The sequence below is a fragment of the Bos taurus genome, chromosome 21 (genome assembly GCF_002263795.3).
Source record: "Bos taurus isolate L1 Dominette 01449 registration number 42190680 breed Hereford chromosome 21, ARS-UCD2.0, whole genome shotgun sequence".
Taxonomy (NCBI): Eukaryota; Metazoa; Chordata; class Mammalia; order Artiodactyla; family Bovidae; genus Bos; species Bos taurus.
In genome coordinates, this window is record NC_037348.1 from 14,523,060 (window position 1) to 14,547,934 (window position 24,875).

The 24,875-nt window shown below is 50.3% G+C and overlaps 1 protein-coding gene and 1 long non-coding RNA gene across 3 annotated transcripts in view; one reads left to right on the top strand and one right to left on the bottom strand.

The window, feature by feature from the left end:
- Positions 1 to 561: 561 nt before the first annotated feature.
- Positions 562 to 24,875, bottom strand: part of ST8SIA2 (ST8 alpha-N-acetyl-neuraminide alpha-2,8-sialyltransferase 2) — a 72,386-nt gene continuing 48,072 nt past the window's right edge. The window contains exons 4-6 of one of the 2 annotated variants that reach the window (XM_005221765.4): positions 24,432 to 24,689; positions 20,391 to 20,684; positions 562 to 5,148 (exon numbers count right to left, since the gene is read on the bottom strand). In XM_005221765.4, the coding sequence (XP_005221822.1) occupies positions 4,863 to 5,148; positions 20,391 to 20,684; positions 24,432 to 24,689 (838 nt within the window). In that variant the 3' untranslated portion in view covers positions 562 to 4,862. The remainder of the gene's footprint in view (positions 5,149 to 20,390; positions 20,685 to 24,431; positions 24,690 to 24,875) is intronic. The other variant, NM_001098113.1, reaches the window with a different exon arrangement.
- On the top strand, positions 20,616 to 22,958 carry LOC132343332 (uncharacterized). Its single transcript, XR_009492095.1, has 2 exons — positions 20,616 to 21,817; positions 22,813 to 22,958. It is a non-coding gene; the product is annotated as an uncharacterized lncRNA (long non-coding RNA).

Genomic DNA, 24,875 nt, shown 5'->3' on the forward strand with positions numbered 1-24,875 from the left:
CCTGTTCTATTCATCCTGGAAGAGGAGCCTGAATGAGGCATGAAGAGATTTATCACACAGCAGCCCCCTGGAGCTGGTAGTCTCTTCTGCCATCTGGACGGACAGTTTCCACCCTGTGACAACAGCAGCGGGAATGATTTACGAGGTCCCACAGCTCCACCCCCTGGGCCTGGTAAAACCTGAAGGGCTCTTATCCTTTCCAAAACAGAGCGGGATTTCGTCTGTGCTGAACACAAGCGGCGGTTCACACTGAGGTCCGCCTGACTCTCTGACTGACGCCCAGACTCACGAGAGCCAGGACTGTGCCTCAGATCGGTTTTCAGTTTACAGTGACTCAGCTGCACTGATTAACAGAAAAAGCCCTCAAGTGGGAACCAGAAGGCCTGGATGCAAATTCTTTTGGTGACCTATGTGGCTTCATGTGGTTTTTGCCTCAGTCTTATGATCTACACAGTGGGGATAATGATTTCTGTATCTTCTCAACTCACTGATTCTTTGGAGGTTCCTGTGGCATCATATGAGGCAAAATGATTTTCTTAATTATACAGCCCTTGATAGGCATTAAGGATTTAATCCAACAAACATTTATTGAGCAACTGCTGTGTGCTATGCACCACCCCCGGTGCCATGATGGACACAGATGGATAAAACACGGTCCCTGCCCTTGGCGAGCTTACAGTCTAAGACAGTCATAGGACAAGTGCACAGTAACTATAATACAAGGCAGAATGTGGTAAGTGCCGTGAGAAAGGGACAAATAAAGTGCTATGGTGGTTCAGCGGATGGAGAGATCCCAGTGGCTGGTCGATCGCGGGAGCTTCATGGAAGATGTGGTTTCTGCATGGGCCTTGAAGGAAGCAGAAAAGAGTGTTCCAGGGGATGGGAACAGCAAGACCAAAGGCACAGAGACAGGAAGACTGGGCACCTTTTTGAGGAATGACGACTATTCTAGATGGACCAGTGCAGGGTGTAAGGGAAGGATGGGGCCTTATTGGATGGCCTGTAACGTCAGGACAAAGACTTGCACATCATTTTAAAAGTTTGTGAATGGCTGGAGATTAAACAGATAAATCTCTATGGATGTTTAGGATAGATGGAGAACGTTCAAGCAGGCCCAGAGGAACCAGCGAGAGGAGACCGATGTTGAAATTGCCGGAGCAACCACAAGGCAAGGATGGTGCAAGAGCAACAAGGGGATGCGTGGAGAAGAAACCAAGATGACTTCAGGGTTTCAGAACTGGGTGGAGAGACTGTGGAAGAAGAGGAGGCAGAAGTGATAGATTTGGCTTCAGAGATGTTGAGTTTCTGGCGCCACCAGAACAGGTGGGATGAATGACCAGTGAGCAGTGTACAATCGAGCCTGGAGCTCGAGGGAGGTGCCGAGCTGCAGGAAGTGGAGGATGACTTCACAGGAAGGCGGGGGGTACTAACAGAGCATGCAAAGCTGTGATGAAAGGGGCCCGAGGAGAGGATGCTGCGGTGCGGAAGGTCTGAGTGTGGGCCAAGGAGGAGAGAGGGATACAACAGTCAGGTCTACTATGGCTACTCTCTAGATTAAGGTGAGGGTGTCAATAAATAAGTCATAAATACATAAATAAATAAATACATAAATAAACACTGAAGGGGCAATGGGAAAGGGGAGGAAAATCATGAGAATGTGGCCTCTGGGCACCTTGGGGACAGGGAACGTCCAGGAGTCAGTGTGGAGCTGAGCAATGCAGAGAGCTTGGTGATGAGAAGGGGCTTTTGACCTGAAGTCTCTGGTCCCAGGAGCGTGGAGGCCAAGAGGGTGTTGAGAGGAAAGATGGCACCAGCACCAGAGAGCCCCTCCCGGGCCTGGGGACGAGGGGATGAGGCCATGGGGGTCAGGACGGGTGGCTGGGTGCCTGCTGGTGGACACAGAGCACAAAGCGGGTAGAGTGGCTAAGGACCAGCGAGGGGATGGATGTTCCCTCAGAAATGGGAGGAAGACAGTGAAAGGGGAGGACAGAGGTCAAGAGATCCGGAGTAGACACTGCATTTCAGATGGCTCCATCTCTGCAGCAAAGGAGGAGGCTGAGAGTGGGGCTCAGGTGGGGGCTTGAGGAGAATGCAGAAGGGCGGAGGGGCTTCAGGGTGGGTGAGGACGAGGGGACTGGGGATGACTGAGGGTCAGGCGGAGGTTGGCTGACTGCACCTGCTCCTGGAGGCCTGTGGCCACTGTCGTTACAAGGCATCGGATCAGGGTACCAGGTACAGACTGGGACTCCTTGGGGCTGCCCCAGGCTAGCCGGGCTGGGTCAGACGCTACAGTGGACTCTCAGGCAAACTGAGCTCTAAGCAGGAGGAGAAGACGGCTGCCTCCTGATCGTGGAAAGGTGGCTGTGGAGGGGAAGCCAAGGCCTTGGAGCTCCTGCCATCACGTAGCTGCTTTGGCAGCACAGGGCGTGCAGGTTGGGAGTGGTGACGTGTGGGCTGTCCTGGGCCCCCAGCACTCTTTAGAGAGAGCCCAGAGGCTGCTTTGGCAGCACAGGGCGTGCAGGTTGGGAGTGGTGACATGTGGGCTGTCCTGGGTCCCCAGCACTCTCTAGAGAGAGCCCAGAGGCAGATGGTCCCTGCCCCCTCAACTCTGTTAGTTTCAGTTTAAGGAACCAAGACCGAGAAGAGACAGAAAGAAAGCCATGTTTTAAAAAGAGCTCTGGCCCTTTGATTCCCCTGCAGGGAGGGGCATTGACAGGTACATGGACGCAGGGCTGACTCCGGACCTGACATGAGGCGCCTCTCTGCACTCGCCACTGGAACCTCCTGGAACCCAAGGCCTTGGCTAATCCACTGAGCCTGGAAATTCTGCCTGTTTCCCAGGATGCTGGAGGCTTCAACAAGGGAACACCTTCCAGGGCCTCTGAGATCCTCAGGGTGAAAAGCCCCTTGGAGAAGTGTAAAATACGAGATGTTAATTTCCACTTCTTTCAAGAAGTCCAAACCACTCTGTTCCCACAGAGGCTGTGAGGGCTGTTGCTTTTTAAAATACTCACTTTACAGTGCAAATCCCAAATCTCAGACTTCAAGTGTCAACAAGAATAGCAACGAGGGAGGAAACACAGGGATGCAGATGTGGTTCGGAGCTGGAGCGTCCGCCTGTGGGTTTAAGAGGTTCCGAGCATCCTTCCACCGCCCCCACTGGCTTCCCATCAGGCATTCATTTCGAGCAAATGTCCTGCTCTGAATCATCATTGATTATGTCTGGCCTCCTAGGCTTGGAAACAGATCTTGATCCCTTTTCTTAACTCCCTTCACCTTCAAGACAATGTTGTTGTTGTTTTTAAACTTATCTTTTGAATAGATTTTAAAACACTTATTTATCAGGCAAGAGAATGAGCTAACAAATCAAGCTGGCTAACGCTCATCTACACATGACCTGTGATTCGAGCCCCACGTTATCCGCATGGAGCCCAGGTTTCCCCACAGAGATCATATCCAGTATTAGGATACTGCATTTGGATACTTGGGTTTAAAAAAAAAAGTCTGAACTCTTCATCTTCATAGGGTTTGTGTCAAATTCTAAAATCACTGCCTCTGTGAAAACAGGGAGGTGGGGATGGACGTTGAACCCTCTCCCCGGAGGGCTGAAAACCTCAGTGTTGGAGCTCAGTGCTGGCTAGTGTGACCATCAGGATAAGAAAGCGACAAGAAAGTGACGCTGACACAGCAGTCTAGCTGCAGAGGCCCGCAGCACAGGGCAGAAAGCAAACGCAGGGGCTGCAGGCAAACGGAGCGCGGCCATGGAGACGCTTACCATTCTTCCCGGCCTCGCATTCTGGGGCTCCTGAGGCAACCAGAAAGGCAGTTTTAAAAGCATGACATTTATCTTTGCTGTGCCCTTTCAAGCTTTTGCGGCGGCTTCCCTGGTGGCTGAAGGGAACAGGACTGTCCCTCTGGGGACATTCTAACAGGGCAAGGAAGGAGGCTAACCCTGAGGATGAAAGCCCAGGCTCCCTTCCTCCATGACGGACTCAAGTTGCTTTAAAGAACCACCACCACACTTGGGACCCTCTTTTGCCTTATTCTGGGCCAGAGCACCAACTCTCTTGGTAGGAAGTTGTGACTTTTCAAAAACACGCTTTGGGACACCCTAGCAATTGGGTGTCATCTGCCTGCTCCGTGCCAGGTTCCTGGGGGTTCTTGCAAAGCTGGACTATGACCTGTCCACCGTGTCTTCTCCAGCCTTCTCCTCAGATCTATGGAGGCCAGTCTGGGACAGGCGGGTCAACCATGGTTCATCCCGTGGGCAGTTCAACTCTAAGTTCACGGACCCAAGTACTCAGCTCTGACTTGGCCTCTGCTCCTCAGGGACCATGTGCTCCTTTGCTGGGCTGAACATTCCAACCTCCCTCTTCTCTAAGAACAGCATCATGTTAGACATGGGTCCAGTTGTCCCCTCTGGGTCTTGGCTCACCCAGAATCCACATTTCTCAGAGGCTCGAGGCAGCTGTCCACAGGTGGCTCTCCGGTCACCCATGAGCCCAAAGACCTCTCCAATCCAGGAGGCAGCATGCCATCCCAAGTCGTGGGACTGGCTTCTTTTCACATCGAGTCCTTCTGCCCCCAAAGATGCACCGAGTCTCAATCTGGTCCAGGTGGGTTCTCCACACCTTCTTCTTGTGGCTTATCTGCCTAATGCTAGATGAACACCACACAGTTATAAATACTCAGGTCAATATATATATGCAGGAATAGATATATATATTCTGGTCACTGTTTTACACTTGAACAAAGAAAACCACTAGCCTGCTTGTTCTAGAGTCTGTGCCGCCCCGACTCCCATCTGCCTGTGGTGTAGCTGGCAGCAAATGTGAGCCACTGAGTCCCACCGGGCGCCCACCTTACGTGGCCCCGTCGCACTGGCCGACAGTCAGTTTCAAAGCCCCCTGCTCGTGGAGGCTCTTCAGGGCCTTGAACTCCAGGGGCATGGTGTGGGGGCTGGCCTGGGAGGTGTAGCCATACTTGAGGCTGTCGTAATAGTGGTACTTGACAGGATTCTGGTTCTGATCTAGTGGAAAGGGCCAGAAGCCATAGAGGTAGATCTGGTTGCAGAAACGCGTGGCCAGGGTGTACATCAAGAGGCCCGTGGTGGGTCTTTTGATGTGAACTTTGTTAGTCAGCCAGTATCTGGAGGAAAAAAGTGGAAAAAAAAGAAACACACAAAAAATTAACATGAGTTTATGAATTATACTTTCCAGGAAGGAGGAGACTTTTATCTTGCTCCACAGCCTGCCTCTTGCCACTCCAGCAACTGTAGATACCAATCGAGTGGCCGATTCCAAGGTCCTTTCACAGAGGACTGACAGCCACCATTTAAATTAATATTTTAATTGTAGGATAATTACGATATTGTGGTGGTTTTTGCCATATATCAACATGAATCAGCCACAGGTATGCATGTGTTCCTCCCATTCTGACACCCCTCCTTCTCCCTCCCCATCCCATCCTTCTGGGTTTGGGTGCCCTGCTTTATGCATCCAACTTGCACAGGTCCTCTGTTTTACATATGGTAATATACGTGTTTCAGTGAGATTCTCTCAAACCATTCCACCCTCTCCTCCCACAGAGTCCAAAAGTCTGCTCTTTATATCTGTGTCTTCTTTGCCGCCATGTATGTAGGATTGTTAGTACTATCTTTCTAAATGCCACATATATATGTGCTAATATATAGTATTTGTCTTTCTCTTTCTGATTTACTTCACTCTGTATAATAGGCTCTAGGTTCATCCATCTCATTAGAACTAACTCAAATGTGTTCCTTTTTATAGCTGAGTAACATTCCATTGTGTATATGTGCCACAACTTCCTTATCCATCCATCTGCTGATGGACATCTAGGTTCCTTCCATGCCCTAGCTAATGTAAATAGTGACAGCCATCATTTATCAAGTACTGGAACTGCCCTTAGGCTCTGTGCTTTCATATATGTGATTGGATGTAAAGAACACAAGCCTGTGAATACATGCAGATGCAGACACGAGGTTCAGAGATGGAAGTGGCTTGCCCAAGGTCACCGAGGTAGAAAGGAAAGGACCTTGCCTCGAGCTCAGTGCATAGCAGTGTGTGTGTGCTCAGTCGTGTCCGACTCTTTGCGAGCCCATGGACTGTAGCCTGCCAGGCTCCTCTGTCTGTGGGATTTTCCCTGCAAGAATCCTGGAGAGGGCTGCCATTTCCTGCTCCAGGGGATCTTCCTGATCCAGGGACTGAACCCCAGTGTCTTGTGTCTCCTTTATTGGCAGCCAGATTCTTTACCACTGAGCCACCAGGGAAGCCCAGGCCTGTTGAAATCTAAAGCAGGGGCTGGCAAACCTTTTCTATAAAGGGCCAGGTGGCGCCACACTCCTGGCCTCTGCTGTCATAGCATTAAAAGCAGCCACAGACAACACACACAGGTATGGCCGATCTTGGTGCTCTGGCCAGCTCTGATAAGGGGCCGCCTCTTGCGTGATCCCACTGCCTAGTGCCATGCCTGGGTTTGGCAGGGGTTGACGTCCTTGCCTCCTAAGCATCATCAGATTTCCTTCCCATCCCTGCCCACCAGCCCCACGACCCTCTGATGTGAGCTGCCCATCTCTGAGCACATGTGGCTTCCCTGGAGGGCTGGAGGCCGGGGGAAGGCAGCAGCAAATAGTGGCCTGCCCTATGCGGCTGGGTCCCACAGAGGAGTCTGCCAGGAGTGTAAGAGGAGACACGGGCTGGGTGGGGAAGAGTGCTTGCTGTTGTCTAGTCTCTAAGTCGTGCCCGACTCTTTGCAATTCCATGGACTGTAGCCCACCGGGCTCCTTTGTCCATGGGATTTTTCAGGCAAGAATACTGGGGTGGGTTGCCATTTCCTTCTCCAGGGGATCCTCCTGACCCAGGGATCGAACCCACGTCTCCTGTATGGGGAAGAGTGGAGCCTTAGGCTAAGGGCTTCCTGTGAGTGAGGCACTGAGCTTCCTCCATACATAGAGGGCCTCAGTTTACGTGCACAAGAAAACAGAAAGGAAGAAACCACCTCCATTGCACCGACTAAGCGACAGAGATTGAAAGGGGGTTTCAGTGACAGTTCTGTCAACAGCCACCTGTGTGTCCTTGAGCAAGTCGCTTCTCCCTGCTGAACCCACTTTTCATGTTTATACAATGACGGGGCACAGACCGAGGGACCACCAAGACAGCCTCCAGGGGCTTCCCAGGTGGCTCAGTGGTAAAGAACCCACCTGCCAGTGCAGGAGACGCAGGTTCTATCCCTGGGCTGGGAAGACCCCCTGGAGAAGGAAATGGCAACCCACTCCAGTGTTCTTGCCTGGAGAATCCCATGGACAGAGGAGCCTGGCGGGCTACAGTCCATGGGGTCACAAAGAGTCAGACACGACTGAGCGACTAACAACAACAAAGACAGCCTCCAAGTTCCATATAATCCAGAGGTGGGAAAACGGCCACTCTGGTTGTCCTCACTTTTGTTTCCCATCATGGTTTTTCTCCTGCTTGGATTTAGAATGAGAGTGTGGTCCAACCTCTTTCTCTCTAGTAAAACCTTCCACTTACCCTATGCTGAGCCCCTTTATTTTTTTGATTTAAAAATATTTTTTGGCCACATCACATGGCATGCCGGATCTTCCTTGATCAGGTATCAAACCCGTGCCCCCTGCACTGGAAGTGTGGAGTCTTAATTATTGGACGGTCAGGGATGTCCTGAAGCCCTGTAAGTGTAATGTGTGTGCTCAATGACACTGAGCTGAGCTTGGGGGGACCCTGTGGGGTGAAGGCAGGGCGAGTGCAAGGAGAAGAATCCACAAGAGAGCAGCTGGTCCCTGCTAAGTGCTTATCTACGTCGGCTTAACCACCTCTAGCAACAGCAGCTCATCCCCTCCTGAGCTAGTCCATTGCACTTTCAGCTTTAACTCAACGCTTCTCACCCTACGCTGCCCACTGGAATCGCCTGCAGCTTTAAGAGGACCGAGGCCTGGTTCCCACCATCCAGGTGCAGCCTGGACACTGAGATTTTTAAAACCTCCCCCAGTAAATTCAACTGTACAGCCAAGGCTAAGAAGCCCTGCTCTAACTGGCAGGCAGTTCTGCCACAAGAACCTAAGAAGGAGACTTGTTTAGAGAAAAGAGAGGGGTAAAAGTAAGCATGAGGCGTAGTCACAGAGCTTTAAAGACAACTGGGCCTGGGGACCTCATCCAGCTTAGCAACCTGGCAAGGGGATATAACTGAACGAGCTGGGACACGTATGGAGGGAAAACTGACACTGGCCTCTGTATTGCCAAGGCAACAGGGAGCAGCATGGTCTGTAGCATCTAATAGGGTGCCCGGTTTTACGGCTGTCCTGTGTGCTGGTGTCAAATTTTCTAATTTTTTCAAAGCTAACCGAAATCTGGATTTTCAAGCAATTTCTCCAAATTTTTAAATGTTGGCAACTAATTTAAAACATTTAAAAAAAAAAAATCACATGCGTCCCTCTTGAGTGAGTTAATAGACCACATCTGTGAGTAATCCACGGGTCTCCTGGATCGAACTCGTTTCCGTCTCTCAATTTACAGAGGAAAAAATGAGAATCCAGGGTGACCTGCCCGAGAAGAGGCAAACTTCTCACGCAGCTGGTCACATAGAGCTCGGATAAATGCGGCTTCCCGCCTCCTGTGTCCCGGGCTGTTTGCGCTCCATGGTGATTCTGCGGGGGAGGGTGTCGGGGCTGAAATGAGCTAGCTGCAGCCGCTGTTGATGGTATCCAGAGACACACGAACCACAGGCTGTGTCCCCACATGGGAGCATCTCACAGATTGCTCACTTTCTGAGATATTCAAGCCTAACAACAGCCACATGCCATATTCGGGATTTGTGGTTTGTTTATTTTCTGATCGCAAGGCTTTAGCAGGGTAAGACCTTTAGAAATTCCTTTTTTTTTTTCCCTGGCCATTGATGCTTTGCCCAGAGAGGGGCTGGGAACAATGAAATCAGTGGGGAAATGTCCAAGTAGCTCCTAGGTGGGTCTGAGGTTACCCAGACCTGTGCTGTGCCCTCCTCATAGATACGCCTGTCCCCTACATGTCCTCTGGGTGAACCCTCCCTGCCGCCCCCAAACTTAAGCTCATGAATCACATCTTCCTGGAAACGCTCCCTTTGTTCCCCTCTCTTCTCTGCTCAAACTGAGTTCGTCATTCCCCTGTTATTACCATGAGTTTTATTTCCATGTTTCCTATTGTGCTTCTCAACCCGGGCTGATCCTTCATGATTGTCTGGGTTGGACTCCCACTACACTGTGATCTCCCCACGCCTTACCCTCCTTTGTGGGTGATCAGAGGCCCTTGGCTCGGTGTGTGCTGCAGCCAAGGCACCGTGGCAGAGACAGCATCACTCGACCAGTTCTCCGTGGGCTCGCCTAAGTCTCTCAGCATCCCTTGTCAAAGAGCTGGGGTCACGTGACCAGTTCTGGCCAATGGGCTGCAGCTGGAAATGCCCCCTGCTGGACTCAAGGTTCCTCCAGTGCTTTTTTTTCCTGCCTTGGATAACCTCAATGACTCCTGGAAAGATGTCAGCCTAAGATAGAAGAATCCTAGGTCCTTGAATCGCTGGTTGGAAGAGAGCCCCCACCAACCCACATCACACTTTGTGAGGATGGGAAACTTCCGTTGTGCGAAATCACAAGGGCTCCGGGGATTGTTATTGTAGCATAAACTAGAATTGATTATCCTGGTTTCCACGGTGCTCGGCAAGTGCTGGACTTAAATGGAATTGCAAAAGGGGAAGTGGTAGTAAAGGAGGCGGGTGGCTAGCAGTGCACGAAGCTTTGTGAGTCTGACCGGCTGGGACAGGAAGAGAAATGCCCAGCCTCTCAAATCTGCTGCACAGGATCGCTCAGCGAAAGGTATTAGGAGCAAAAGAGGCTCCACAGTGAACTGAGCTCAGCGGCAGGAGGGACCCTCTCATTTCCGATTCTGCCTCTCTGGGTAAACGAGAACTCCCGAGCGAGGTCTGACAGGGACATGGGGCCACCGTCTAACGAGCAGCTTGTTCTAGAAGCTGGTGGAGTTATGCAGGAACAAATCACTCTCCATTTCCTTTATCTCTCCTTAGCCACCCTGGCCAATTTAGAGACAGTGTGCATGGCCGACTTGTAGACGATTTCTTTTCCTTAGGATAACAGCTGGGTGTTGAAACACAAACTAATTAATTTTGCCTTCCCAAATGAGGTTAGCTGGGTGTATCTGGGATGCTGCATTGACAATGCACCTTTAAATATACCAGTCTGGAGGTTTTAATTAGAAGGCAAAGTAATCTCCAAGAAGGCAGTAATTATTTTTCAAAGCGGTTACCCCAATTGCCAAGACGATTAAGCACCATGTTTTACGAGCGTGGACGGCAATAAATGAGGAGGGCCAAAAATCATCGCCAAAGCGCCTTTTTTGTCTGTCTCCCTGGGTTCCTGTGCTGAGTACATGGCAAGCACGGTGGTTGCCACTTTCAGAAAAAGTGGCCAAGAGGGCTTTCTCTAAGCTGAAGGCACTTTATGGGATATGGCGCATATCATCCCTAAGGAACAGCAGTGTGTCACAGGTGGTCGCTGAGGGACTCTTGGTGATGCTTTGCACAGATCAGCAGCAAAGCCAGGAGCAGGGCTCTCAGACAGCCTGGTCTCTCATCGTCTACATCGGCAGCCAGCGGTGGTCCAGGGACCCCACAGCTCATCACTGTCCTTTCTTTGGGAGTGCATGAGAGCTCTGGCATCTTGGGGGGATCTCAGGATGTGGCTTTCCAGGTTTGTGGAAGTGGAGATTGGAGATTTGTTTCAGAGGCTGGGGTAAACCTGCAGAGCTGGGCAAACCCTGGGGATTCTTGAGGCCAATGCCTGGTCCCCAGGCCTCCATGCTTACCCAAGTTGGTGCTCTCAGTGAGCCAGGCTAGCCTCAAGTCTGACCATGCCACCAGTAGAGCCCCCATGACTCCTGGGGTCCACAGGAGGACATCCAACACCCTCAGCCCGACTGGTGAAGTCCTTGAGATCTGGGCTTGAAATCCCTCCCACCATCTGGCATGCACAGCCACACTATTACCAGGGACTTCCGGCTTCTTCCAGGACACCACTACCTCCTACTTCTCCTGGCTGGCAACTCCTTCTGACAGTCTCAGCTTCAATGCCACTTCCTGCAGGAAGCCTTCCAGGACCTGCCTGGATGCTTCTGTGTCCTGTGTGCTGTTCTTTTCCTATCCTAGCACCGACCATGCTATAATGACTTGTTTACTTGTCTTTCTCCTCCCCTACCATTTAAATTTCTATGACAAGTGGGTTGACTTTCTGCTTCCATATTACCCCAGATCCAAGTATAGCTCATCTACAAAGTGGGTGCTTCACAATCTTTATTTAATGAAGCAATGAGTGAAGATGAGCAAGTAGAGGCTAGTGTTTGCCTTTGGGGGAACTGGCAGGAGAGGTGAAGGAGTCCAGCCTTACCCCAAACCCTTCTAGGCAGACACTGGATCCTCACGTGTGAAAGGTAGGCTTACAGCATCCTAGACAGTATGTTGCCCAAAGAAAGGAGGACAAACAAGATGCTGGTTACTTAAGGGGTTCTTCCTGCTACATACGGGTCGGGGAGCTCCCTGCTCAGGGAGTCAAAAGACAGTCACTCTCGCACAGATATTGCATCTGTCCTAGGGGCCATGCAAGGACCTGGCAAAACCGTTTCCTGGGGGTTTAAACCTTCTGGCTAGGGCTTTCCTGGTGGCTCAGTGGTAAAGAATCAGCCTGCCAATGCAGGAGATACAGGCTTGATTACTGTTTCGGGAAGATCTCACATGCCTTGGATCTCACAACTATACCCGTGTGCCACAACTACTGAGCCTGTGCTCTAGAGCCCCGTGAGCCGTGACTACTGAGCCCATATGCTGCAACTAGTGAAGCCCGTGCACCCTGGAGCCCGTGCTCCGCCACGGTGCGATGAGAAGCCCGCGCACCACAACTTGGGCGTAGCCCCACCCGCTGCAACTACAGAAAAGCCCATGCAGCAACAAAGACCCAGCACAACAAAAAACAAAACAAAACAAAACAAGAAACACCTTCAGGCTAGATTCTAGAATCTAAACTGCTGCTGCTGCTACTGCTAAGTCACTTCAGTCCTGTCCGACTCTGTGCGACCCCATAGATGGCAGCCTACCAGGCTCCCCTGTCCCTGGGCTTCTCCAGGCAAGAACACTGAAGTGGGTTGCCATTTCCTTCTGCAATGCCTGAAAGTGAAAAGTGAAAGTGAAGTTGCTCAGTCATGTCCGACCCTCAGCGACCCCATGGACTGCAGCCCACCAAGCTCCTCTGTCCATGGAATTTTCCAGGCAAGAGTACTGGAGTAGGGTGCCATCGCCTTCTCCAAGAATCTAAACTGATGCCACGCCAAACAGAAAATATATATTTATATATTTAACCTCATTCATAATGGAAGGAATCCAATTTCACACAACAATCAGATGTCATTTTTTCATCAGATTGGCAGAGATAGCAGGTATTAATAATATGTCATGTTGGCGAGGTTAAGGGAAAACAGGTATTTTCAATAATCATATGTGGGAGTGTAAATTGGTACCTACCTCTAGGTTGGGCAATTTGGCAATCTCCAGGAAAACTAACAATGTGTGTCTCAAAAACCATCTCTTTGTAGCAACGGCACATCTAAAAAGCAAGCCTACATACATATGTGTGTAGATGTCAGACTCGGATGATCTCTGTAATAATGATTATACCAGCAGAAGATTGGAAAAGACTGTGATGCCCACTGATGCCTTCTGCTTACAGAAATTATGGTCCAGATATGGTGGACTGTTAGGCAGCTGTGAAGGAGAATGAAGTGGTGCATGTCGATATGGAATAATTTTCAGAATTTAGCAAATGCAGTACTTAAAACATGCTCCCGAAGGTGTGCAAGTGGATATCTCTGGAAGGTTACACATAGAAAAACCAGTTTAACAGGCTGTCTCTGTGGAGAAGGGCTCATTTTTCACTTGAAATCCTTCTGTACTATTTGACTTTTTCTTTGGACTATGTACACTGCTATTAAAAAAAAAATGGAGATAATCCATTAAAAATGACCAAATACCATCTGTGATTTAACGCTCCAGTCCTTCTTCCCTTTCTTTAGGTGACACCACCATGAGCTTCCCTGGTGGCTCAGCTCGTAAAGAAACTGCCTGTAATGCAGGAGACCCAGGTTTGATTGCTGGGTTGGGAAGATCCACAGAAGGAAATGGCAGCTCATTCCAGTATTCTTGCCTGGGGAAATCCCATGGACAGAGAAGCCTGGCCGGCTACAGTCCAGACAGGGGTGGTAAGAGCTGGATACGACTTAGCAACTAAACCTCCACCATGGAACACACTTTCACATTCCATATCCGTGTTCGCTGGAGGAGACTGGGCAAACCACTACCACGTGCCTTGTGGCCAAAGAAAGCAAAACATAAAACAGAAACAGTATTGTAACAAATTCAGTACTTTTAAAAATGGTCCACATCAAAAAAAAAAAAATCTTTAAAAAAATCTATAAAAAACCCCAAAACTCATTATGTTGAAGTCATATCTCCCAGTACTTCAGAATGTGACCTTTGGAGATAAAAGTCTTTACAGAGATAACCAAGTTAGAGTGAGGTTATGAGACTGAGTTCTAATCTAATCCAACTGATGTCCTTAAAGCTGGAGACAGACACACAGGGAGGATGATGAGGATGGCCATCTATAAGCCACAGAAAGACACGTGGAGCAGATTCTTCCCCCAAAGCCCCCAGAAGAATTTCTAGCTTCCAAACTGTAGGGCAACACATTTCTGTTCTTTAGGTCACCTGCCCTGTGGTGCTGTTATAGGACCCCTTGCAAACTAACACACTTGCTGTATAATATGGATTTCCCTTTCCACTGCCCAGGAAGGGGCATGCCTTGGACACTGGACATCTCCAAGAATATGGAATTCATCCGTTCCTAAGAGGCAACCATCATTTCAGATGATCGTATTTGATGGAATGTTCTTCCCAGTGTCCATAGGAAACTGGACTCACTCTAGATCAGGAGTCCCCAACCTCCAGGTCACGGACTGGTACCTCCTGTCAGATCAGTGGCAGCCTTAGATTAAAGTGCACAATTAATGTAATGTTCTAGAATAAAACCATCCCCTACACTGGCCCATGAAAAAAGTTGTTTTCCATGAAATTGGTCCCTGGTGCCAAAAAGGTTGGGCTTCCCAGGTGGTGCTATTGGTAAATAACCAGCCTGCCAATGCAGGTAGACATAAGATACGTGGGTTTGATCCCTGGGTTGGGAAGATCTCCTGGAGGAGGGCATAACGACCTACTCCAGTATTCTTGCCTGGAGAGTCCCATGGACAGAGGAACCTGGCGGGCTACAGTCCATAAGGTCACACAGAGTCGGATCCGACTGAAGTGACTTAGCACGCATGCACACCAAAAAAGGTTGGGGACTGCTGCTATAGATTCTTTCCCAGAACTCATTCCACACCTGCAGCCTCACAGCCCAAATCAGTGACTCTTTCAAGGCAGCAGCCTTCATTTAATGATTTTTGTGTTTCCCCAGCACAGCCCTGGAAGCCTCAAGGTGTCTGTAAATATTTGCTGAATGAAGAAAGACTGCTGCCATGCTCTTTGGAGACTTCTTTTTCCAAATCCTTTCAACTTTTGAATTTCTTTGCCTCTGTGGCCCCTCTCCAGCCTGGTACCCAAAACTGAATGGGATTCTCCGAGTGGGATTTGACCAAGGTGTAACTGAACTCCCTGACTCTCAAAGATGTAATCCGTCCATCCATCGCTAAGGATGTGTACTGTTAAGATCACGTTATCCCTTTGAGCGACCACACCTCTGCTGATGGTTGGTACTGCTGATCCCTCTGTACCCATACAATCGTTTGGAACCTAAGTAGAGAGTCTTGAATTCATTCATTCATATGAAATGTCTTCCTCTTGGATTGGCTCATTGTTTCAGCCTGACAAGGGCTTCCCTCATGCTTAGATGGTAAAGAATTCTCCTGAGATGTGGGAGACCCAAGTTCGATCCCTGGGTTGGGAAGATCCCCTGGAGAAGGGAATGGCTACCCACTCCAGTGTTCTTGCCTGGAGATTTTCACCGACAGAGGAGCCTGGCTGGCTATAGTCCATGGGGTTGCAAAGAGTCGGACATGACTGAGTGACTAACACTTTCACTTCAGCCTGACAAGAGAAATTTGGATTCAACGCTGAGGACCCAAATATTGGGAATTCCCCCAAAGTCACACCACCTGTGAATGTGCTAATCAGACAACTGACGGCTTCATGTGCATCTGTGCTGCTGTTTAGTTGCTGGGTCTTGTCTGACTCTTTGCAACTCCATGGACTGTAGCCCGCCAGGCTCCTCTGTCCATGGAATTCTTCAGGCAAGAATACCAGAGTGGGTGGGTTTCCATGCCCTCCTCTAGGGGATCTTCCTGACCCAGGGATTGAACCTGCATCTCCTATGTCTCCCACATTGGCAGGGGGATTCTTTACCACTGAACCACCTGGGAAGCCCCTGCCTTCATGTAAGTCACAGGTAAAAAAAATGGGGACAGTTGGCAGGACAGGAGGCTGGTAGTCAATCAATCAGTGACCCTGGGGCATCAGTGGTCAACAGACAGAGATCAGTCTTTCTGTCAAGGACACGGGAACAGGGTGGTGGTGGGAGGAGCAGAGAGCTTGGAAACCTCTGTTGTGGATTCTGATTCCCCTCCTGCCCATCTGAGTGAGCTCGGGTGATTCTCTCTTAGCTTTCCTGAGCCTGTTTCCTTATGAGTAAAATGGGTCTGGAAATAGACTCTATCTCATACGTTTGTTCCGAGGCGTGCTGACCTTCCTGTTTGTTCTGCCTGGTGGGGAAGCTGCCCTGTGTTTGGGACAGTGGTGCTGTGCACATGGAGTCTTGATACGCTGCTCCCCACTGTGGTTTGCTAAGACCACCTGTGCAGTGCAGCAGCTCCCAGCCCCCTGAACTCATAGTGCGCCCCAATACAGAAGTGGGTGGGTGTGAATTTCTGCTGCATCTGGGACACTGCATTAAAGTGAGCCACCGTGGTTCAGGGGAGGGTTGTGACTCTCACTGGCTGGGTGACTTCATAGAAGTCACAAAACTTGTCTGGGCATCGGGTTCCTCATTTGTAGAACAGAGGCACAGGGTGTCTCAGAGTCAATTCCCACTCGACAGTCCCATCAGCAAGCACAGGGATGCCAATTTCCTCACACTTGTTATTTTTCACTGCTTTGATAACAGCCATCCTAGTGGGTGCGAAGTGGCAATGCGTTATGGTTTTGGATATTCCCCTAGAGATTAGTGATGTTGAGCACCTTTTCATGTGCTTATTGGTCCCCTGTATATCTTCTTTGGAGAAATGTCTATTGAAATCTTTGGCCGTTGTTGAAGTGGGTTGTTTGGTTTTTTTGTTGCTGAGTTATTGGAGTTCTCTATATATTCTGGATGTTAATCCCTTGGTAGATACATGATTTGCAAATATTTTCTCCTGTTCTATGGTTTGTTTTTTAACTCTCTTGATGTGCTCTTTTTTGGGCACACACAGAGTTTTAATTTTGACAAAGTCCATTTTTTTCTATTGTGGTGTTGTTGTTGCCTGTTCTTTTCAAGTCATAGTTAGGAAACCATTGCCAAACCCAAGATTATAGAGATTTGCATATTTTTTCTGTGATAGTGAATTTCTTCTAAATGAACGGTACACTTTAAAATGGTTAAAATGGGATACTCTCAAAAAAAAAAAATAACAAATGTTGGTAAGGATGTGGAGAAACTGGAACTCTTGTACGCTGCTGGTGGACTGTAAAGTGGTGTGCCACTGTGGAAAACTACGGAGGGTCCTAAAAAAGTGAAAAATAGAACCACCGTATAATCCAAGAATTCCATTTCTGAGTGTATATCCAAGAGAACAGAAAGTAGGTTCTCAAAGAGATATTTGCACACCCATCTTCATAGCAACACTATTGCCCAGAGTCAAGAGGTAAAAACAATCTAAATGTCCATTGATGGATGAAAGGACAAAGCATGACGTCTATACACAATAGAATGCTATCCAGCCTGCAGAACTGAGGGAGTTCCGACACACATGGGTGGACCCTGAGGACATTACATTAAACGCAGCAGGCCAGTCACAGAGAAGAAGACGCTGTACTACTTTACTTATATGAAGTGTCTTTTAGGGGAACTAATGGGCTCCCCTGGTGGCTCAGACGGTAAAGAATCTGCCTGCAATGCAGGAGACCCGGGTTCGATCACGGGGTCGGGAAGATCCCCTAGAGAAGGAAGTGGCTACCCACTCCAATATTCTTGCCTGGAGAAATCCATGGACAGAGGAGCCTGGTGGATACAGTTCACGGGGTCACAAAGAGTCAGACACAACCGAGCAACTTACACATATGAGGTATCGAAAGTAGCCACACTTATAGACACTGAAGTAGAATGGTGGTTACCAGAGCTTGGATTTATGAGGAAAAGGGGACTTGTGTTTAATGCGTACAGAATTTTGGATTTGAAAGATTAAACACTTCTGGAGATCTGTTTCACAACAATATGAATATGCTGGACACTACTGAACTGTACAGATAAAAGTGGTTAAAATGGTAAATTTTATGTGGTGCATATTTTAGCACAATAAGTAGTGTTTATCTGGTCCCACTTCATAAACAGGGGTGAGACTGGATTAAAAACCTCATAAACAGATTTTTAATAAGGAAATGAGATTATTCTGCAAACTACAGCCCATCTTGGAACTTTGAAATGAAGAGCTCCTGACAGGTGAATTTGACTTGGTCCATTGTTCTTTAGGAACCTTTATCAAATGGAGCCTAAATGTACTTTCCTTTCTGTGGTTTCACCCTCTGATCCTGATTCTACCTCTTGAGCCTACAGAACAAGTCTGCTCCCTGGGCCAGTGGTTGGAGGCAGCTGCCGGGATGGCAGCAGCCATGGCTGCCTGCCTGCCTGTCTTCCCTGTGTTGGCACAGGACACCCTGTCTAGTGCTGATGACGGGACCTTCTGTCATAGCTACTGCTCCCCAGTGGATACAGAGAGAAAGCGGGGCTTGCGGGACAAGCCACCTGGTCCAGCTTGTTACACAACTAAGGGAGTAACCGAGCTGGACGTGAACCCAGGTGTCCCTACCTCCCAAAGCCACGTTTCTGATGCTAGGCCAGATCACCTCTTAGTCAGCTTCCCCCTCAGCCTTCTTCTCTATGGCCCCTTGGTTCCCCCTCAGCCTTCTTCTCTATGACCCCTTGGTCTTTTCTGAGGTTTCTTTGTTCTGCGCCCCTTATCAGCCCATTCTTCTTGCAGAAAACACCAGATAAGCTCCCATCAAGACAGAGGCAAGCCCTTCCTCTCAATACAGACACTGTTCATCTTCCCAATGATCCCTACTGGACACAAACCCTCCAAGGCCCAGTGTCCCCAAAGAGGGAGGGGTTCCTTGGCAGAAATCAGTCCCAAGCCCCTGGAGCCCTCATCCCCCACCTCCTCCGCTTGCTAAAAGGAGAAGGCCTCCCCATTTATCTCTCCTGGTGTATTTCCTCCTGGGAGTTCCCGCAAAGGAAGACGTGGCAATCTCAGGATTAACAGCCTGTTTGTTTAAAGGGTTTATTACTGGCTCTTAATGCTATTTTGACAGGTGAAAGTGAGTCAATTATAGCTGGAAATAGCTCTGGCTGCATCGTTTCTTCCAGGTGGTTGCCCACTCCCCAGCCAAGGGACTTTTTCTCTCTTTACCAAAAGGCAGTTCATCTCCTTCCCTTATATCCTCTGACCTCCAAATCACATAAAGACCTCTTTACAGGAAGAAATGACGTTCAAGGCATGGAGACTGAACCGGTGAGTTGGGGTTGCTGTGACAGCCCCGCTCTGGGAGGGGATGAGCTGAGCTGAAAGTTGCTCAGTCGTGTCTGGCCCATTGTGACCTCATGGACTGTTGCCTGCTAGGCTCCTTTGTCCATGGAATTCTCCAGGGAAGAATACTGGAGTGGGTTGCCATTCCCTTCTCCAGGGGATCTTCCTGACCTAGAGATTGAACCTGGGCCTCCTGCATTGCACGATGATTCTTCACTGTCTGAGCCACCAGGGCAGCTGCCTGTAGGGCGGTGAAGTGGGAGCTAAACGGAGGCTTGACAGGTCAGCCTCCAGGATGAGGGATGTAGCCTAGTGAGCCCTGGTCCATACAAGTATCACCCAGCTGCATCAGCCACGAGTGTCTCTCACTGCATGTTTTCCTGGGTCTTTCTTGGGGGCAATGTGTTTCTGCACTGATACATACTCTAATGAGACCAGTGTGGGTCACAGGCTTGGGTGCCTCGAGGGGTCACCTTTATGAGAATAGCACGAGTCCTTTCTGGGCGGCTCAGAGGGCTTCCCAGGTCACACCAAGTTAGGCTGAGGCCCAAGTGAAGATCATTCCAGTGTCCCTCGGAAACTGTCCTACGACACCAGGGCAAGACTGGGAACTGCCAGGTGACTGGATGAGTCATTAGGTGCAGGACCAAGATGGGGGTCAGGACTGTGGTGGGTACATTTGTAACAGACATCTCATACTTAACATGTCCGAGAAAGACCTCTGCTTCTCAACATGCCAAAACACACACAAACTTCCCCCAAATTCTCCCATCGCAGAAAATGACACCACTGACCAAGCATCTGCTCTACCTCTAATCTTGACAGTCGCCTTGGGTTTTTCTCTTTCTCTCACCCCTTGAGGTCCTTAAACAGAACCCACTGGCAAGTCCTGCTGCATCGACTCCAAATGGCTCCCCCGGCGGCTCAGAGAGCAAAGACTCTGCCTGCAATGCAGGAGACCCAGGCTCTATCCCTGGGTCGGGAAGATCCCCTGGAGAAGGGCATGGCAACCCACTCCAGTATTCTTGCCTAGGAAATCCCATGGGCAGAGGAGCCTGGCAGGCTACAGTCTGTGGCTTTCACAAAAGAGTTGGACATGACTGAGCCACTAACACTTAGATACTACTCCAAATGTTCTCGCAAATCTGGCCACACTGTGGCACATTCACGTTCACCATCCCAGTCTAAACTACTGTAAGTCCCACCCTGGACTCCTACAAGAGCTTCCCAACAAATATTCCTACTTCTGTTCCTTCCCCCTTACGGTTCCTTCTCCGCTCAACAGCTGTCGGAGGATCATTCTCCACGCGGCTCTCTGGGCAAGCAATACCTTTCGGTCAACACCGGCATGCCACATGCTGCCCATCTGCCGACCCACTTCTCCAGGACACGAGGCTCAGAGAGGCCAGGCGACTTGCAGAATTAGACAACCAGTGAGTGGGGGCTGCAGACGCAGCTGGGAAAGGAGTACGCCCCCCCGCCCCTCCCGCACCCCGGGCCGCTCACCCGCGGACGGCGTGCAGCAGGCGCAGAGAAGGGTAGGCGGTACGCACGTTGACATGGTGCTTCAAGATGAGCTCGTTGACCCACTCGACCCGCTGCTTGCCGCCCCTGGCCATGAAGGCGGGAATCCACAGGATGCTGCCGTTGAGGCTGTGCAGCCGCTGCAGCAGCTTCTCCCGCCACGTGGCATTGACCAAGTCTTCGAAGGCCCGCTGGACGACAGAGGGGTTCATGGTCACCAGGTCAGTCTTAAGCCCCACATCCCGGGCATACTCCTGCACCGGCGCCAGGTTGCACCTGCCGGAGAAAAAGGCAGCAATGTATGATCCTTCAGGGAAAGCTGAGGCACCACTGCGTATCCTTAACTGTATCCATCCTTTACTCTCTTTGCTTCCTCCTCATCCCCAAACAAAGACCCAGGGCATCTTCCTGCACTTTCTGGTCCCTCTGGCATCCCTGTTCCTTCTTCTCCTGCTATGTATATTTATCGGGTCCTTAGCATATTCGTGGAGAAGGCAATGTCACCCCACTCCAGTACTCTTGCCTGGAAAATCCCATGGACAGAAGAGCCTTGTGGGCTGCAGTCTGTGGGGTCGCGAAGAGTCAGACACAACTGAGAGATTTCACTTTCACTTTTCACTTTCATGCATTGGAGAAGGGAATGGCAACCCACTCCAGTGTTCTTGCCTGGAAAATCCCAGGGACGGGGGAGCCTGGTGGCCTGCCGTCTATGGGGTCACACAGAGTCGGACACGACTGAAGTGACTTAGCAGCAGCAGTAGCAGCATATTCGTGGGCTTCCCACGTGGCTCAGCAGTGGAAGAGTCCTCCTGCCAATGCAGGAGACGCAGGAGATGCGAGTTTGATCCCTGGTTCGGGATCAAACATTTCCTCCCTGGAGGAGGAAATGGCAACCCACTCCAGTATTCTTGCCTGGTAGGCCACAGTCCATGGGGTCACAAAGAATCAGACATGACTGAGCACTCTCTCTCTCTAGCACATTCATAGAAACTTGCTGGGCCCAGGAGTGGTAAGGTGCCTGCCTTCTGGTGCTCAGGATCTTGGAGAAGAGCCCTCAGCCCACATGGTGACCATGTTACAGCCAAGTGTGACCAGGTCACATCAGGTGACAGCGCGTGGACTCCAAAGACACACTCCTGGGTTCAGAATTCAGCTCTGATACTTTCTACCTGGGCTCCCCAGGTGGTGCTAGTGGTAAAGAACCTTCCTGCCAATGCAGGAGACACAAGAGATGCAGGTTCAGTCCCCGGGTCGGGAAGATCCCCTGCAGGAGGAAACGACAACCCACTCCAGTATTTTTGCCTGGAGAATCCATTGGATGGAGGAGCCGGGCGGGCTATGATCCACAAAGTCACCCAGAGTCAGATACGACTGAAGCGACTGAATATGTTCTACCTGTGTGACTCCAGGTAACCTGCTCAGCCTCTCTGTGCGTTCTGAGAGCTCCCCCGCTGGCTAAGGAACAGCCACAACAGCTTCTGTGATGGAGGTCACAGCAGGGCCCCCTCCCAGGGATGGAAGCAGTCCCCAGACACCCGCGGTACTTAGAAAGCTGCTGGATCACAGGGAGAGCTCAGTACATGTTCAGTTACCAGCATCCTCCCAGGGAGGAGGCGCTTCAGGTGGTCTTCCGGAGGGGGTAACCATGGCGGGAAGTCTAGGAGGATGGAAGAGCAGAAGGCTGTTTGTGGATGAGGCTCCTCAGGAGAGTGTTTGAGAATCACCTCAGGCACTGGTTAAAAATACAGACTCCCCAGGTCCCTCACCTGGAGATCTGGATTCAGCAGGCGAGTTGAGGAATTGATAGCTATTTTTACAAGCTTTTCAGCTGAGTCTTGTAACCGGGCAGCTTAGAAAACATCACACTGCGGCAGTTTAGCCCCAGTGAATGTATTCCCGGAGCATAGAGGTGTGGACCCGTGCTGGTACGTAGGGGAAGGCTGGTGATCTGGTCTGAGAGGGGCATATTGTGCAGTGGGGATGAGGCTGGAGAGGCAAGCAGGGTGAGATGGCAAAGGGCCTGTGTGTCAGGGGTGCTGGCATCTGGCATCAAATGGGGGTGTGTACACAGCTGGGCCATCTGCCTTTTGTCCCTAAAGATCTCACAAGTCTGCCCCACAGACACGCAGATCTGCAAGAGCCAAGGAGTCAAGGTCAAAGGACAGCCACATGTTACTCCAAGTGGCTCCCTCTTTTCTAAGTGTGTGTAGACCTCTGTGGATGTGGGTCCCAGGACAGGCAAAGCAGGCTGTGGCCAAGCCTCTCCAAGTGTGGTCCACGCATCGGCACAAGGGCATTAGTCAGGCCTCATCCCAGCCCTGATGACCCTGCCTCTTGATAAACTCAGATGGTTCATATGCTCGTTGAAGTTCAGAGACCACCAGCCCAAATACCCATTTTACAGATGATGAAACTGAGGCCCAGAAAGGGGAGTGACACACTCTGAGTCAAGTGACAACGGGTAGCAGAGCCAAGACCAGACTCCAGATGCCACGCTGCTCATCTCTCTGGGCAAGTGTCCAAAACAAACAAACAAAATGTTGACTAGAACCTGCCGTGGCCTCTGAAAATCTTGGGGTCAGGCTGGGTGGAGCAAAGAAAGATCACCATGAAAATCAGGTCACCTCTGTCCTGGTCCCCAGGAGGTGACTGGACCCCCTGCATTTTTAATTTTCTTCCTACCGAGGCCTTCCCTGGTGGCTCAGGTGGTAAACACTCTGCCTGCAATGCAGGAGACCCAGGTTTGATCCCTGGGTCAGGAAGATCCCCTGGAGGAGGGCATGGCAACCCACTCCAGTATTCTTGCCTGGAGAATCCCATGGACAGAGGAGCCTGGTGGGCTACGGTCCATATAGGGTCAAAAAGAGTCGGACACAACTGAGTGACTAATCTTTTCACCTACTCTCACCTCTTCTCTGGCTTCTAATCAGACAAACCTGCTACTTCCCTCCCCTTCTCCCCTCCGTCTCCAATCTTTAGACTCAAGGGCTTTGAAAAAAAGAGACTGGGCCACTGGGGACGCCAGGCACAGACAGAACCAGGCAAAGGACAGCAAATTAAAACACGGGTGGTTGCTGGGCTGTGGAGGCTCGTCCATCACAGCGGACACAGGAGTCAGTACACCATCTAGTCCCACGTCCTGAGGTCCAGGGAGCTCTGTGATAAGGCCACTTCCCAAAGCCGAGGACAAGGCTCTCTCTGCATCAAGACGGTCCCAGTAGAAACGTGAGACGCGGTTCCGCCAGGGCCGGGGTGTGTTTGGGATGAAATTCGAGGCTCTGTGTGCCCTACTTTTGAACAGGGGACAGGGAGGCCTTGTTTCTGTCTGGGTTGGGGGGGGTCAGATGTCGCGCCAGTGTGTCCCCAGGTGACTGGAAAGTGAGAGCTGAGACTTTGGAGAGAATAACGGTCAAGTACAAACCCAAGTTTCTCTGTTGCCCCCTCACTCCCCAGGTTTTGTCTAAAGGGTAATAAAGATACTAGTAGAATACACCTTAAAAGAGTTTTATAAACTTGGACCAAAAACTGGCCAAGAGACCATTTTTTTTTAACCAACATTTTGTACTGGGCTCTATCCAGGGGTCAGCAAATTTTTCTGTAAAAGGCCAGATATTATTTTAGGCTTGTGGGCTGTATGCTCTCTCTGTTTTGATTCTTCAACTCTGCCCAACTACTCCACTGCCACGAGAAAGCAGCCATTGAGGATACGAGAGTGAATGAGCTTGGCTGTTGTTTCAATAAAACTTTATTGATAACAACAGGCCGTGGGACAGAGTCTGCCTGCTTCTGTTCTAGATCAGTGATACTCATTCTTGGTTGTTCGTCAGAAGCCCTCAGGCTCCCTGGGCTCTGATCCTTCAGATGGATTTAAATGGTCTGGGGCACAGCCTGGACTTTGGGATTTTTCAAGGCTACCCGAGCAATTCTAATGCACAAGGATCTAAGCCAACCAGCCTTGTTTCAGCCTCTTGGGATAACTGGCAATGCCTGCCACTCTGGGTCCAGAGTACCTATTGCGGTTACCTGATGACAAAGCTGTGGGTGTCAATCTCCTGCCCGCAGCCGCTGTTCAGCAAGACCCCGGAGTTGCCCACGATGGCACACGTCCCGAAGTGTTTGTTTTTCAGTGGAGACGTTCTGGGGAGAAGCTCATAGAGGTTCTGGGACACGTTCATTGTGCTGTCTCGGTCGAAGATGTAATGAATAATGTCTCCGGGTTTCAGGGTCCCCTTGAGGACAGAAATGTCCTTTTCAGCATCCAAGAACTTTAAGATTTGCTTCCTGCAAAAGCCAAACACACATGAGAAAAAAGTCTGCTGTTGCCAGCTGCCTTTTGCCCGCCTGGCTTTTCCTGTCCTCGGTCACCCTGCAGAGCTGCCGCAGACCCGAACCCAGGTGAAGTGAGAGGTCAGATGCCCTCTGAGAACGGGTTCCAGGCAGACTGGCAAAATGGTCCTGAGGCCAATC